This window comes from Elephas maximus, chromosome 21 (genome assembly GCF_024166365.1).
Source record: "Elephas maximus indicus isolate mEleMax1 chromosome 21, mEleMax1 primary haplotype, whole genome shotgun sequence".
NCBI lineage: Eukaryota > Metazoa > Chordata > Mammalia > Proboscidea > Elephantidae > Elephas > Elephas maximus.
In genome coordinates this window covers 47,740,395-47,755,068 of record NC_064839.1, presented here as the reverse complement: position 1 = coordinate 47,755,068, position 14,674 = coordinate 47,740,395, and the positions used below count along the sequence as shown (strand labels likewise).

General features: G+C 45.4%; 1 protein-coding gene across 3 annotated transcripts in view; it reads right to left on the bottom strand.

The window, feature by feature from the left end:
• The window catches only part of PLCG2 (phospholipase C gamma 2), a 227,918-nt gene that overhangs the window by 100,126 nt on the left and 113,118 nt on the right, over positions 1-14,674 (bottom strand). For all 3 annotated transcript variants that reach the window (XM_049865038.1, XM_049865039.1, XM_049865037.1), the window contains exons 8-14: positions 12,891-12,934; positions 11,983-12,055; positions 8,906-9,007; positions 7,722-7,840; positions 5,516-5,601; positions 4,135-4,255; positions 1,346-1,514 (exon numbers count right to left, since the gene is read on the bottom strand). In XM_049865038.1, coding sequence (XP_049720995.1) covers positions 1,346-1,514; positions 4,135-4,255; positions 5,516-5,601; positions 7,722-7,840; positions 8,906-9,007; positions 11,983-12,055; positions 12,891-12,934 — 714 coding nt within the window. The remainder of the gene's footprint in view (positions 1-1,345; positions 1,515-4,134; positions 4,256-5,515; positions 5,602-7,721; positions 7,841-8,905; positions 9,008-11,982; positions 12,056-12,890; positions 12,935-14,674) is intronic.

The window sequence follows — 14,674 nt, the reverse complement described above, 5'->3', positions numbered from 1 at the left end:
ACAGCACACAGTGCTTGCGTAATAAGTGCTACGTGGGCCCTTTCCCTTTAATAGAAAGGGGTGACACCCTGAGTGTCACAGCTGGGGAAGTGGAAGCAGCCTTTCCTACTTCACATCCAACAGGAAGAGCTGGAAAATCCAGGAACTGCTCAGAGCTGTCCAAAGCGCGAGACAGAGAAAGCGAGAGGGGCTGTGAGCAGAGAAGAACAAATGCAACGAGGTAGCCACGAAGACTCGTGGACACTCCACGGTCCAGCTCCCTTTGCCCTGTGTCCTGCCCTCACCATGCCAGAAGCTTCCCTCAGAAACTCAGCGATACTGCCCAGGTGCCTGGGGTCTTAAGGAGTCCCTGGGTGGTGCAAATAGTTAATGCACTTGGCTGCTAACCCAAGAGGTTGGTGGTTCTGGTCTACCCAGAGGCCCCTCGGAAAAAAGGCCTGGCAACCTACTTCTGAAAAACCAGTGATTGAAAACTCTATGGAGCACAGTTCTGCTCTGATACACATGGGGTTGCCGTGAGTTGAAGATGGCTCAACGGCAACTTGTTTGGCTGCCTGAGTGGCACAAATGGTTAAGTAGTTGGCTACTAACCGAAAGGTTGGTGATTCAAGTCCACCCAGAGGCACCTTGGAAGAAAGGCCTAGCGGTCTGCTTCCAAAAGATCACAGCCATTGAAAACCCTATGGAGCACAGTTCTACTCCGACACACATGGGATCTCCATGAGTCAGAATCAACTCAATGACAACGGGTTTGGGTTTTTTTTTTTTTTTGGAAGGGGGAGTGGGGGATCTCTTTATATTCTAATAATACAAATACCCAAGTATTACCCCTTCTCGTTGGCATCCCTGGCCCCCATGGGCACAGCTGATCATTCATCTCTCCGGGTATCTGGTACCCCATCCCCCATCACCCTGTTGCTGCACAGGATCCTCTGCTTGGTAACTGCCTCCATGTCTGTCTCTCACACTAGACTCGGAGCTCCCAAGGGTGTCTGGGTCCCTGGATCCCCTCCAGCACCAGGTATAGGGCCTGACTCAGAGCAGGCATGTGGGGAAGGTTTGCCAAAAGAATGAATGAATGACAGTGAGCTAACACCTACGAAGCACCTACTTCGGGCCAGACACAGTTCCAAGCCCTCCACACATTCTTGGACATCATGCTCAGAGTGAGTTAAGAAGAGGGGTTCTGTTACTGTCCCCCAAGACCGGTGAGGACACAAAGGCACAGAGAGGTTGCGGGACTTGCCCAGGGTCAGGGAGTTAGTAAGGAGGGCCTGAGCTCAAATTCAGGCCCTGAGCCACTGGGCCCCACAGAATGAATGGTAGCGGCATGCCCAGGGACTACCTTGATAATGATCTTCTCACGCAGCTGGCTGGGCGAGGGCAGCTGGTCGGCGCTGGCCTCCGTGGGCTTGGTGAGCAGCAGGTCATCCAGCACCTCCTTGAACACCTTGGCCATGTAGCGCTGCTGCTCCACACTGCAGTGCTGCTCAATGGACAGGATCACGGGGAAGCTGTGGTGGCAGAGGGGCCGGGCCAGTCAGGGCAGGGGAGCAGGCACCAGGCCACCGCTCAGGGCACACCCTCTGCCTGCCTAGCAGAAAAGTGGAGCCGGCTGAGCCCAGGGAAAGCAGGCACCCAGCTGCTGCTCAGGGCATACCCTCTGCCTGCCCAGCAGAAAAGTGGGGCTGACTGACCCCAGGGGGAGTGGGTACCGGGCTGCTGCTTGGGCACACCTCCGTGCCTGTCTGGGAGCAAGGTCGGGGTCTGCTCCACAGCTGGGGAGCGGGCACTGGCTGCTCTATGCCCACCCTTCCTAAAGGGGCAGACCATATGCTGGGGGGCAGGCACTCAAAAGCCCAGGACTCAAGGCAGCTCTAGTCTAATTCAGGGTTTCCCAAACTCAGGCACCCTCTCACATCCCCTCCACAGTGCTCGTCATATCCAGGTACAAACCCTACTGTGATTTTCTCTGCTTATCTTTCAATCTACTCATTTCTTGAAATTTGGGGGCGTCGGGGAGAAGGCCTTACATTTTTTAATTTAAAACCTACAGGGAAGGTGAAAAGATGGTACAGTAAGCGCTTGTATACCCTTCATCGGAAGTTACCGATTTTTAGCATTTTCTATACGCTTTTATATGTGTACTTTAATAAGTCCCTGAGTAGTACAAACTGTTAATGCACTCAGCTGCTAATCAAAAAGCTGGAGATTCAAGTTCACCCAGAGATGCCTCAGAAGAAAAGCCTGGTGATCTGCTCCCCAAAAATCAGCCACTGAAAACCCTATGGAGCACAGTTCTACTCTGACACACATGAAGTCACATACATACATATGTGTGTGTGTGTGTGTGTGTGTGTGTGTATGTGTTAATGGAACTTGGGTCATTTCCAACTTTTGGCTGTTGTGAATAGTACTGCAATGAACATTGGCATATATGTATCTGTTTGAGTCCCTGCTTTCAATTCTTTTGGATCTATACCTAGGAGTGGAATTGCTAATCACCCCATGCTTAAAATCTGGAAACTAAGGCATAAAAATGATACCTTCCCCCAGCTGGTAATTAACAGACCTGGGATTCAAACTTGAGCAGAGTGATTCCAGAACCCATGCTCACATATGCTATTCCGTATCATCAGTGATCAAACAGACCACCATCTCTCCATTTTAGCTGCAGGATGCCTCTTGCCAACTATCAGAAATTACACAAGAGCTAGACCAGGGGTTAGCAAACTATGGTCTGTAGGCCTGCCACCTATTTTTGTCCATAAAGTTTTATTAGAACATTCAAAAGCAAACCAAACCAAACTCACTGCCATCAAGTTGATTTTTATTCATAGCGGCCCTATAGGACAGAGTGGGGCTGCCCCATAGAGTTTCCAAGAAGCAGCTGGTGGATTCAAGCTGCTGACCCTTTGGTTAGCAGCCGTAGCTCTTAACCAGGGTTTCTTGTGGCATAGTGGTTAAGTGCTATGGCTGCTAACCAAAGGGTTGACAGTTTGAAACTGCCAGATGCTCCTTGGAAACTCTATAGGGCAGTTCTACTCTGTCCTATAGGGTCGCTATGAGTTGGAATCGACTCAATGGCAATGGGTTATAAGAACATAGCATGTCCATTTGTCTACATTGTCTGTGGCAGCTTTCAGGCCCAACAGTAGATTGAGTAGTTGCAACAGAAACTATTATATGGCCTGCAAAGCAGAAAATATTTACTATGTGGTCCTTTACAAAAACAGTTTGTTGACCTCTGCCCTAGACTGAGATCCACTAATGGCACAGAAAAGAAGTCCTAGAAAGCAACTTAAATGTTGGCAGGTACACACTTAGTGCCTCTGTACCTCACCCATGAAATGGGGACAACTGTGCCCACCTTGTAGTGGGAGTCAAGATCATGTGCACAAAGAGCCTAGGACAGAGCCTGGTCCCTGGGGTTGCTCAAGAAATACAAATAGCCCCATTATTGTATGTTTTAAATTCCAACTGTAGAAACAGGCCTATGGGCAGGACCGGAAAGAAAAAAAGAGAGTTTTAATCACCTTTCACTCTTGAAGAGTTCTGAAGGTGGGGCCAGGTTGAGAATGAAGAGGTAGGTAGGGCAGAGATCATGGAACAGCAACAGGGTTTCTGCAGCCCGAGCCTCCTTCAGGCTCAATGACCCCCATCAGCCTGTAGAGGGCGCCAACACTTAGCTGCGGATTTAGCAGTGACTTTGGCCAAGATGGAATCCCTGGTGGTGTAATGGTTAAGAGCTACGGCTCCTAACCAAACGGTCAGCAGTTCCAACCCACCAGGCAATCCTTGGAAACCCTATGGGGCAGTTCTACTCTGTCCTTTAGGGTCGCTGTAAGTCAGAGCCAACTCAACGGCAACGGGTTTGGTTTTTTTGGTTTTGGCTAAGATGGAGCTTAAACTTTTGTGCGTATGCCCATGTGAGAGAGAGAGAGATTGTGTCAGTGTATGTGTGTGAGCGTGTGTGATTATGTATGGCGCTACTGTATATGTGAGAGAGAGAGAGAGTGTGTGTGTGTGTGTGTGAATGTGTGTCTCTCTCTCCCCAGATACAGATATACCTACAGAGCCCTCGCTGCCTCTCCCTTAAAAGCAAACCATCTGGAAAGCAATCAGCCAACTGACCTTGAGGTGACAAAGGCGTGGTCTTTGATGGCCTGCACAACATCGTCAAACTTGATCTTGGTGGTCCTCGTCCAGCCATGGTAGATAATGGGTTTCCCGTCTGGCCCATCCCAGCAGTCCACTAAAGGAAGAAACGTGACATCTTCAACATGGCTCCCATCCTCTCCCCATCCACACGTCTACCAGCGTCCTAGTAATGGAGCTGTTTAGCCAGAGCGCCCGAGATCAGCCCCGGGCACCCACAACCAGCTCCATTACTAGGACACAGAGCTACAGTCCCAAATAATTACACTCTAGGGGCAGCAGACCCTTCTGGGCTTGTGGGAAGACTTTTTTTTTTTTAATTAAAGGTAACCCTATAATACAATTAGTAGATTCGTCCAAGAGGGACTAGTTTAAATGGTTCGTAATTAAAAGGTAATTACAATGCATTTTATTTTCTGATGTCACCTGTTCAAAACTTGGCTTGTTTTTTCTGCTAGTGGAATACAAAGCTGTGAAAAATTCCTTTTTAAAGGAATGAAAGGCTCACAGTAAAATATTCAAACAGAAACAGATGCTGTAGATGGTGAACATCCCATATCCTCAGGCACCAGAGGTCAGGACAGCTGACAATTTCAAAATCTATTTTTTCACATTTGCTTCCCCCCACCCCCACCCCACCCCTCAAAAAAAGAAGAGGAAACTAGGGAACAGTTCACAGGAATAACTGCTAGTGAGTGTTTCTGATAAAATTAGAGTCTAAGTGTTTGATGCCTTTTCTGGGCTAAATACACCTATCTGCTTGGTGTGAAGGTGAGGCTGGAGGGTAAGGACTGAAAAGGTAAAATGAAAGGAGAAAGGAACAAGGCCTCCACTGTCTGCCTGGCTACAGATGCTGGTCCCCTGACCATTCATTTCACAGTTGCTCAAAGACCACCCCCCCCACCCCCAATACAGGTGGTAACCTGGTACCTGTACACACCCAAGAGCCAGCTGCTAATTTATTTGCCTTCTTCTAAAAGCCCAGAAGGTGGCTGAGAGAGGACAGAGGTCAATAAAGCCATCTTTATTACCGGCCTCCCAGGTCACTCACATATCAGGACGCATTCTAAATGCCCAAAGACACCAGAACAGGGTTTGCACCAAGGGGACGCTGCTCCAATCTGGCCAGTCTTGACACCACTCTTTGTCTTGGGAACAGTTTTCTTCTAGGGGAAAGTCCTTGACCGCTGGTGGCCACATCTCTCATGACAGGCTTACATGCACCTGGGTTCTCCCTCAGCCTGTCCCACCCATCCCCACTTGAAAAATAAAAACAGCTTCAAGCAGCCACATGGCTAGTTTCAATTCGCTGTAAGTGTTATCTCCGCTTAGGCAGGTCCGGGAAAAAGCTACTCACGCTCAATGCAGCGACAGCCCATTCGCAGAGAGCGGACGTATGCCTCCGTGGACGACTCGCTCCGCAGCTGGTCACCCGTGAGATACCTGAAGGAGAGGAGGGGCAGCCATATAGAGGGGCAGTATTGCACCCCAGGGCACCCCTGGAGAACTTCTTAGCCCGAGCCCCAGAGTCCTGAGTTCTTCCTGTCTAGAAAGACACAAGCCACTATTGCAGAATGTAAGCAATCACCACCTTGTCAATCCAAGTGTGTGGGTGAGACTGTGCTTCTAGGAGAACCAGTCAAATGGTGTCAGGAGTGAGAGAGACAGCAGACAGTAATTAACAACTGCCCACAGCTGCCCAGAAGACACTCAGCCTCAACATGGCAGGGCCTGGCCTGATTGAGATGTCAGGGGTCCCGGCCAGGCACAGAAAAGCTGTTCAGCAACTACGGGTGGAATGCAATAGCCATGAACTGTGTCCATCAAAATTATCATGAAAATACTTACACTCACGGCAATTTTGGTGGTCACAGTTCATAGCTACTATATTCCACCCATAGTTAATACTTGTTATTTTCCTGCACTTTCTTCATCATGACTCTTTTTTAAAGACAGCATATGTTCCTTAACTGTCTTCTGTGTTTTGTGGAAGTCACCAGTCTAAGTCACAAACTCTTAAAGCAATGAGAAGGGGTAGAGAGAGGTGAAAGAACATGAAAATAAGGACCATGAAATCTGTCCCTGAGAACCTTTGCCTTCTGAAGTGCCTGGAGGATGAATGCAAAGGCCTTCTCTCAGACCCCCAGCTGGAACAGCACTCTGGAAACTGCCAACCTGGAGCTGCCTGGGACCCACAGACTTCACCTGCTCACCTCGTTAGGCAGACTAAATGTTGGAACTTGAGTGCAACATCCATTTCTCCCCTCTGATCTCTTTTTTTTTTTGCAATCAAGGTAATCTTCCAAAGAGGTAAATCTGAGCTTGAGGTTCTCTGACTTAAAAGCTGTCAGTGGCTCCCCACTGCCCTCAGAAGAAAGGTCAGGCTGCTACTTGTGACTTATAAGATCCTGCTCAAGCTGGCCCTGCTGGCCTCCTCTCACCCTCTCGGATCCTTCACTCTAGCTTGAACAGACTTCTCCTGCTTCCTCCTGCCCCTGGGCCTTCGCATGTGCTCTTCTTTGCCCAAAATACTACTCTTTGATTCATCTGCTTGTTCATCTCACCAACCCCTACTCATCCTTAAGATCCAGTGAAGGCCTTTTCCCCTCTAAACATGTGAAGAGAGGAAGTGCTCCTGCCTTGCTCCTCACTGTACCCCCAGCACCCAGCACAGGGCCTGACACAGGGTAGACACTGAATAAATATCAGTTGAATCAAATTGGTTTGATGTGGCCATGATGAGATGCCCAAACCATGAAAATCAGTTTTGGAAATTTGCTTCTTTTTTTTAATAATATTTCATTGGGTTTTCCATGGAGATTGGCAAAGCAGTTTAGGTTAGCATTCAACAATTTCTACACCAATTGTTCAGTGACATTGGTTACATTCTTCACAATGCGTGAACATTCACATTATTTCTGTCTGGTTGTTTCGTTTTCATTAATCTACAGTTTCCCTGCCCCCTTACATTCTCCTCTTTGTTTTAAAGTAACTGGTGACCATTTGGTCTTATACAGGTGATTTTTTAAAGGAGCACAGTACATATGAATGATATGTTTTTTTTGAGCAAATTTGTTATTTAGCTACAAGGTAACCTCAGGGATTAGTTTTGGTTCAAGGTTTGAAGAGTACCTCAGGGCAATGGTCTTGGGGAGTCCTCCAGTCTCAACCAGTCCAATAAGTCTGATGTTTTGTTTTGTTTCTCCCATTCTCTCAGAGTCCATCTACAGTGGCCCTAATTTGAATGATCAGTAGTGGTAGCTGGGCACCATCTACTTCTTCTGGTCTCAGGGTAGATAAGGCCGTGGTTCATGTAGACTATTTCAATAATTTGCTTTTTATGGCCTTAGGAAAAGGATTATTTTTTGCAATGCCAACTAGGGGAGGGAGGTGTGTTTCCCCATCCAGAAGCTATTGTATGTTCCAGTGGTTTGAGCACTGAAGAAGCAGGGCCCTACCTCTCCGCCAGCCCCACAGCACCCTTTACTGACAACAGCACGTTGAAATGTCGCCCTATTGCCCATGTTCTGCCCAACTCATCCCAGGCTTCCCGGGAAACTCACGTGTTATGTGAAGAGGAGATCCAGTAGTGAGACAAGGGGTTATTCATGTCCTGCATCTCGACCACATCATACTTCTCATCCCAGATACTGTTTTCTCGTGAGAACAGGTACGTGAGGAACTAAAAGAGTCACAAACACCAAGACCGAACCATCACATGGATGAGAAGGATCGTGTCTGGTACTTTCTGATCTGTGCCAACAAGGAAACTGGGCAGCTCTGACACATGAAATCAATAATGATCCCCAGGTCCTGGTTCCTGAGGTTTTCAGTGCAGAGAGAACAGACTGCAGAAGGCTATATTAGCCCAGAGATGTGTTTTGATGACCTACACAGTATTTTCCTTTTTAATGTCTATCCTAAAATATTTGATACTACAAGAATATATTTTTCCCCTATATAACTTTTAGGAATTCCTTGGTGATACACACAGTTACTGCACACGGTTACTAACTGAAAGGCTGGAGGCTCAAGTCCATCCAGCCAGAGGTGCCTCAGGAGAAAGGCCTGGTGATCTGCTTCCCAAAAATCAGTTCTGCTGATTTGAAAACACTATGGGGTACAGTTCTACTCTGCCACACGAGGTTGCCGTCGAGTCAGAACTGACTCCACGGCAACTAGCTCTATATAACTTTTAGGGCATAATAGTAAAATGAACATTTGTGAACTCACCACTCAAGTTAAGAAACAGAACTCACCAATATCCTAACATTTAAAAGGCAGAAAATTTTATAAATATCCCAATTCCTAGCCCCTTCATAAAAGTCAGAAGATTGAATGACACTGGACCTATACTCTGCTCCCTGGAAACAGTCTTTAGATGGGCCAAGTGCTCCCCAGTTCTCCTCAGGCTGCCTAATCATGGCCCATATCAACCATTCCGACAGCTAGCAAGCACCCTATAACCTCTGGACGTTGTTCCTGTGTTTATAACGGTTAGGCTCTCCCTTTTTTAGTAGCAGACTCCCTCTAGTGGTGAAAACGATGAGCCCACACTAGCAACACCGGCAACAGAAAGTGATGAGAAAAGGCCGGAGTAATCCAGAAACTGGGGGAAGAAACAGCTCCTAACAGAGTCACTCAAAGCAAAACCCTCTCATGAAACAGTACCAAAAAACCAACCTCAGAGGACAGAGGAATGAACCTAAAGGTCATAACATCATGACAGCAAACCCAGCTCACTCACCTCATCAACAAACAAGAAGGGCTCAGCCGTTTCCCTCATCGTGTCATCAATAAACTTGGTCATCCGCTCCCGGACTTTGTTTAGATCCTGAGCCCAAACCTCCTTAAAATACAAAGAGAAACAAGAAGTCACCACAAAGGATGGACAATGTTTTTCATCTTTCCGGGTCTAGGTTAAACCACAGACTGAAACATCGCCAGAATTGTGAATTCATATGCAATCAAGGGCCACATATCGTGGTCTTACTCTGTGCGTGGTCTCTGCCAGGAGTCAATAAACATTTTCTGTAAAGGACCAGATCCAAAACCAAAACCAAACCCATTGCTGTTGAGTCAATTCCAACTCATAGCAACTCTACTGGACAGGGTAGAACTGCCCCATAGAGTTTCCAAGGAGCACCTGGAGGATTCGAACTGCCAGCCTTTTGGTTAGCAGCCGTAGCATTTAACCACTATGCCACCAGGGTTTCCAAAGGACCAGGTAGTATCTATTTCAGGGTTTGCAAGCCACACAGCCTCTATTGCAACCACTTAACTCTGCTGTTGTCATATGAAAGCAGCCACAAAAGATATGTACACATATGGGTATAGCTACGTTCCAACAAAACTTTATTTACAAAAACAAGTGGTGGGTCAGGCTGTGCCCTGTGCTAGCATGAAGAGTCCATGGCGCACAGTGGTCATGTCAGACTGGGTGACCTCAGGCAAGTTACTTAACCCTCATCCATTAAATGGGAATAATAATAGTACCATACTTTTTTGCAAATAATACACCCACATAAATAGCACGTTCACACACACAGTGTGCGGAAATGATGAAATTAAGTGAAACGGTTCTGGCATAGTATGCCCATGTGTACAACACATGTCTCGTGATATTTCCAGAAGTGAATTATAGCCTCATTCACCCATTGTCCCATATTACAAGTAAATCATATCATTCTGTTGATTTTCTTTCCTTCTGTTCATTTTCTTTAATCTCCTGCTTACGTATATAAAAGCAGTCCAAAAATGTTACTTTTGATCATAATTGCATGATAATGATATAAGCCATGGTCAAAAAGTCATGGATCGAGTTTGGTAGTCCCCCGGTAATCAGAAAATAAACAACTGAAACGGTGCATTTGTTTCTTTTAAGTTGATAATTATAAATTCAACAGTTGAATGTGAAAACTTTTATCAGAGTCTTACGTGAAACCATTAGGTTATGTCAGATTTGCTTATTTTTTAGTTTAATTATGTCTTCTTAGCGTCTTAGGATATTTGGAAAAAAGTTTTAAGTATTGAAGTCAGCAACATGTAAAAAAAATTGGCAGAGTGCGATTACAAAAATAATGTGCAGGGTGGTGGGTGAACGGCTGGCAAGAAAATGTATAATGCGCATGTTATTTGCGAAAAAATATGCTATCTACCACACAGGGCTTCTGCGAGGGACTGCGTGAAATAAGGCTGTGTGCTTAACACAGCACCTGGTACACAGAAAGTGGTAAGTGACAGCAGTTTGTAGGAACAATCATTATCTCTATGATCATCCCATTGGGTCCAGAAAACTCTGCAGGTCATATTTCGTCATCATCTTAGGAATGAAGAAACAGAGGCTCAGGAGAGTTCACGTGGCCAGTCCAAAGTCACACAGCTAGTAAGTAGCAGAGTCCAGGTTCCAAATAGTCGAGCTTTGGAAAACCAACACAGAATTTGCTCCTATGTCTTCTTTTCAAGGGATCAGCCAAGCAATGGTGCTCAGACAGGATAATGTCTGAAATATACATGACAAGTTCACACACAGCTTCTGCACAGTCTTAGAGCTTTGGAAAAGAATGCATAATAAAAGTTAATCTTCGGGGGAGTTTTTGTTAATGGCAGTGGAATAATCTGCAAAGGGATGGTGACAAAGGTTCGAACAACATGAAGAGTGTCATCAACAGCACTGAACTGTACGTGAATTGAATTGGTGAAGGTTTTGTTGTGTGTATTTTTCCCAAAATAGAAAAGTCATTGTATAGTGACTTTCTGTTCATGGTGGTAGAATAATCTGGAAACAGACAGTGGCGATGGTTGTACATTATACGTAATGTCACTGAATTGTACATGTAAGAATTGTTGAGCTGGCAGATGTTATGTTAAATATGTTTTATGCACAATAAAAAAATGTTTAAAAAAATATGAAAGAGAAAAAATTCATCAATGTGAAAAAAAAAAGAAGAAAGAAAAGTTGCCTATTGTTTTCCTCTTCAAGCCCTGGAACCTCAAATATTCATAGGAAAGAGGACAAGATATGACACACTGATTCAACTTTAACTAATGCTCTCTGGGTTTTGAATATTCTAAAATCTCTATCTCTATGAATAATAAAACCAAATGTGCTAGCAGATGTGTAGGTTGGATGGGAGGGGTCACCCAGGATATTTGAAAGAAAGTATTAAGAGCAGATACAAATGAAGTGGTGAAGAGATGGCCTCCCTGGCCCTTGGGTGCCAACATACACTGAGCCTCACTGTTGACTTTTGCAAATCTACCTGGATCAGAGACAGGAAGCACTGGCCGGGCTCAGAAGGATGAGCCCAGCTGAATACAGACATGTTCAAGTCTTTGAGGACCAGACCATGAAACCAAAATGTAGGACACTTCATGAAAGTGCCTGGCCTGGCTCCAGAGGCCCCAGAGAGGCCTGGAGCTCTCACCTTTCTGCCCCAACAAAGCTTTGCATTATTAAAAGGCAGGGTAGTTAGCTCATAAAAAGTAAAATTGTACTGGCTGCAAATACAGAACTCTTTTGCCTAAAGAATTTTAACATACAAATATTCTGGAAGGTAAAAAAAAAGCACCTATTTGACCATATCCTGGGAATTAAAACAACAATAAAACCCCACACATACTTGGCACTTATAATAATGAAAATGACAGTGAGAATCAGGATGTGAACAATAATAAACGGTGATGGCAGTCAACACTGGGCACTAACTTTATGTCAGGTCCTGTACTTTATCCTTTTCACATAGTGTCTCATTGTGAGCTCGCCATACCCCATGCAGTACAGGCTATTAGCTCCCCTCCAGACCCGCCGTGCCATCCTCTCACCTGCTGTTCGTGTAAGAGAAACCTCTGGAAGTCGTGCAGGTGAACAGCGGAGGCATCTGGCCGGTCGGTGCTCCTGCCCTCAGGAGAAGGGGAGGGTGTTTAGAGAGACACATTCAAAGAGGGAGTCAGGAGGCGACTCTGTCCCACCAGGCAGCTACCCAGCCCTCCGATGCACCAAGACTGTGGCTAATGGAGACAGAGGTGAACGAGACAACATCCCCAGGCACAGACAGACGAATGAGACAGTACCCCAACTTGGAAGGATCCGAAGAGGGGCACTGACACCAGAGTCTCAGAGGGCAGAGCCCTGGAATCTGCATATCTGCAAGCTAACCAAGTGGCTCTGATGTAGATAAAGTCCCACAGTCAATAAGATTGGGAAACTCAGAAGGCTTTCTGACTTCCTCTCTTGGGGAATCCTGAAGCACAGTAAAGACCCTGACAAGTCCTTTCACAGTTACCTTTTTGTAATAACATTACTGCTACTTACGAGCCCTTACTGTGTGTCAAGCACCATATGAAGCATTTCATATGCTTCAATTCACTGCAATTCAGTTAAATCTGCTTAATCAGGAATTTCCCAAACTTATTTGACCATTAAAATGAATTCTACTTTTGTAAAAAAACCCATTAACCTGTCACATCCCATGGAGCAGAGTTTGGGAAAGGAGGCCCCGGGCACTCATGCTTCCAGGCCAATCCTCCCCATACTCCACAAACCCCGGTGCTATGGGCCATCTTTATCCAGGCCACAGCTCCCGACGGCCGTGCCCCAGTGGTGGGATGCTGTCCCCATGGAGATCAGCGATTGCACATGAGGTGCCTGCTGGCTGGGCTGGGAGGGCAGGTGAAGGCACCAGTGTCAAGCCCAGCCACCCTGAAACAGTAACACGCAAGGGCTGCCTCACCCCAGGATGAAGACTGAAGAATCTTTCTTGAATTCGTCAAGAATCTGAAATAAAAAAAAGAGGAGAAGAAACACACACACAAAAAGAACATCAGAGGAGTCAGGCTGCTTTGTGCACACAAATGAGCAGATCTTTTTTGTTTTGTTAAATTAAAATAGTAACTTATGTTAGAAGCAAATATTCAAATATAAGAGAAACATATGAAGCCAAAGCAGACCTCTTTCTCACCACTTTCAAAGTTTTACTCCTGAGAAGCAATCACATAAAAAATTGGTAGGTATATCCTTGTAGGATCTCTTTTATAGATGAATTACATCATATCATATATGCTGCAAGTTTTTGTTGTGTTGTTTGAAGTTTTACGTATTATTCTGCAACCTCCAATAGCCCTACCTCACTATTTTGAAAAACCACATTGTATTCCCTAAGATGTAAGCATTTGATTTTCTGCTGTGATATCCAGTGTTACAATGAATGAATGCCCTTGTGTGTGTATCTTTGCCCACTTGTGCCTACATCTCTGTAGAGCAGGTTCCTAGAAGGGGAAGTACCTGGACATGGATACGCACATTGTTACCACTGACAGATACCGCCTGTTGCTGTTGTTAGTTGCCATCTAATCAATGAGTCAATTCTGACTCAAGGCAACCCCATGTGCTACAGAGTAGAACTGTGCTCCGTGAGGTTTTCTTGGCTATTATCTTAACAGAAGCATATTACTAGGCCTTTATTTCACAGAGCCGCCGGGTGCATTCAAACAATCATTCACACCACCCAGGGACCAGATACTGCCTAGTTGCTCTTGAAACACTTGATCTGTACCCCACCCCGGTATGCATTCTTTCCTACACCCTTGCTGCCAGATTTTACCTCTTTAGTTTTTCAAAGAGCTAACTTCTAGTTTTAGAATTCAAGAGGAAGAAATAAATAATGAACAGCTTTAGTTCTAATCTTTTCACGGCCTCCTGACATGCTGACTGATAGAATAAAAGCACTCCTAGATAATGAAATGGTTGTACATCTATATAGTAGATTAGTATTCCGTGATTAACAAAAATTATTTTTAAAGCTATCAAGCCACAAAAAGACATGGTGAAACCTTAAACGCATACTGCAAAGTGAAAGAAACCAACCTGAAAAGGCTACATATTGTACTATTCCAACTCTATGCCACTCTGGAAAAGCAAAACTCTGGAGACAGTAAAAAGGTTAGTGGTTGCCGGGGGCACAGGGGATAGAGAGGAAGGAAAGGATGAATAGGGGAAGCACAGGGCATTTTTAGGGCACTGAAACTATTCTGCATATTATAATGATGGACACATAACATTATGCATTTGTCCTAACCCATTTTTTTTTTTTTATAAGACCATTGCTGTTGTTGTTGTTAGGTGCCATCGAGTCAGTTCCAACTCATATCAACCCTACGTACAACAGAACGAAACACTGCCTGGTCCTGCGCCATCCTTACAATCGTTGTTATGCTTGAGCCCATTGTTGCAACCACTGTGTCAATCCACCTCGTAGAGGGTCTTCCTCTTTTCCATTGACCCCATACTTTGCCAAGCATGATGTCCTTCCCCAGAGACTGATCCCTCCTGACAACATGTCCAAAGTATGTAAGATGCAGTATTGCCATCCTTGCCTCTAAGGAGCATTCTGGTTGTACTTCTTCCAAGACAGCTTTATTTGTTCTTCTGGCAGTCCATGGTATATTCAATATTCTTCACCAACACCACAATTCAAAGGCATCAACTCTTCTTTGGTCTTCCTTATTGATTGTCCAG